The sequence below is a fragment of the Arachis stenosperma genome, chromosome 5, assembly GCF_014773155.1.
Source record: "Arachis stenosperma cultivar V10309 chromosome 5, arast.V10309.gnm1.PFL2, whole genome shotgun sequence".
In the NCBI taxonomy this organism is placed as follows: Eukaryota; Viridiplantae; Streptophyta; class Magnoliopsida; order Fabales; family Fabaceae; genus Arachis; species Arachis stenosperma.
The window spans coordinates 13,906,717-13,908,324 of record NC_080381.1 but is presented as its reverse complement, the minus strand read 5'-3'; the positions used below and the strand labels follow the sequence as shown (position 1 = coordinate 13,908,324).

Below are 1,608 nucleotides of genomic sequence, written 5' to 3'. Positions count from 1 at the left end.
ACTTTTTCTTTTTTTAACTAAGAGAAGAAAGGACTTGAATGGTTAAAATTATATAAGACTCTAACTCTAATTAACTTTTTCAGTGTATAGTATTTATAATAAGCATAGTCTCTTATGTTTAAAAACTCGATTAAAAAAAAAAGAAGTTAATAACTTAATATTATGAGAAAGTACAGCGAGTTAGTGGAGTAGTGGAGTATCTGTACAATGTATATAATGGGAATTTAGGATTTGAATCCTCTAAATTTTGAATTTGTACTTTAGAGGATAAAGTATGATCTTTTACCCTTGAATGATTTCTTTCTCATATTTATTTTTGGTCCCACTTATGAAATAAATAGTAAGAGATCACACTTTACTTTCTAAAGTGATTCAAAATTTAGAGGATTCAAATTCAGGAATTTAGGGAAATCAGATGTTTATTATTTTTGGTATCCGGATAGTTATTCTAGATAATATAAATATATTGTGTTTGAAAAATTGGTAATATTTTATCTTAGATATTCATTTTTTAACTCATATTAAATTAAATAAATAACCCAATACACATTGTACAAATACTCGATTGACTAATACTATACTTGCAGTTTTATTTTGAGCCTAATAATAAGTGTCGGAAGCGATATATTATTGTTGATCCTATTCCTATGTGAGCATAAATACCAATTGATTGTACCCAAATAAATTCCACCCACACACTTCTCTCTTGTATGTCTAGTTAAGGGTGTTTGAAGAAGCAAGAGAATGTCAAACAGAAAATCCAATAAGGTTGCACAAGCGGTTGTTCTAAAGCAGATTCTGAAGAGGTGTTCAAGTTTTGGAATGAAGCATAATAATAATGAAGAGGGTCTCCCTGATGATGTACCAAAAGGTCATTTTGCAGTGTATGTTGGTGAGAACAGAAGCAGGTACATTGTTCCAATATCATGGCTTGCTCATCCACGGTTTCAAATTCTTCTCCAAAGAGCTGAAGAGGAGTTTGGTTTCAACCATGACATGGGACTCACCATTCCCTGTGATGAAGTTGCTTTTGAGTCCTTAACCTCAATTATCAGATATTAACAAGAGGACTTAATTAAGGACTAAGAGTAATAATTACTTGTTACTTATTTTAACATTTTCGGGTTCATATTTGGTGTTGTAATTGTATATAGATTGATGTCCATGGTCCATTATTATGGCATGGCAATGCCTTTTGTATCATTATTATTGATGAGCAATGATTTAAATGAAGCATTGTAATGTTGCCATAGAACTCACCAATATAATTTGAAGTTGCTGTTTCCAGATACTCATTTAATCAATAATTTATTAGCATAACAGGGAGAGAAGTTGATACTGTTAAGTCTGTTATGTTATTCTTGTTCTTGATTATTATCATGTAAGTAGAAAAAGTGAAAGTTATTATTAAAGGATGAGTCATATTGCATTTTCTTAGCATATGAATTGCATTAAAACTTAATTATTATAGCATTGTCCAAAAATTATTTCTTATAAAGTTTGTGAAAATAAAATAATATATAGTACATATATATTTTAATTTGTCCGTGTCACGTCCCTTTGGAATAATGGATCCAGGGTAAGCTAGATTCTCTCTCTCCCTCGCTG

General features: G+C 30.2%; 1 protein-coding gene across 1 annotated transcript; it reads left to right on the top strand.

Moving 5' to 3' along the window:
- Positions 1–707: 707 nt before the first annotated feature.
- On the top strand, positions 708–1,224 carry LOC130983106 (protein SMALL AUXIN UP-REGULATED RNA 12-like). Its single transcript, XM_057907290.1, has one exon. It carries the CDS (start codon positions 745–747, stop codon positions 1,060–1,062), a length of 318 nt encoding a protein of 105 aa, XP_057763273.1. The 5' UTR covers positions 708–744; the 3' UTR covers positions 1,063–1,224.
- Positions 1,225–1,608: the final 384 nt, after the last annotated feature.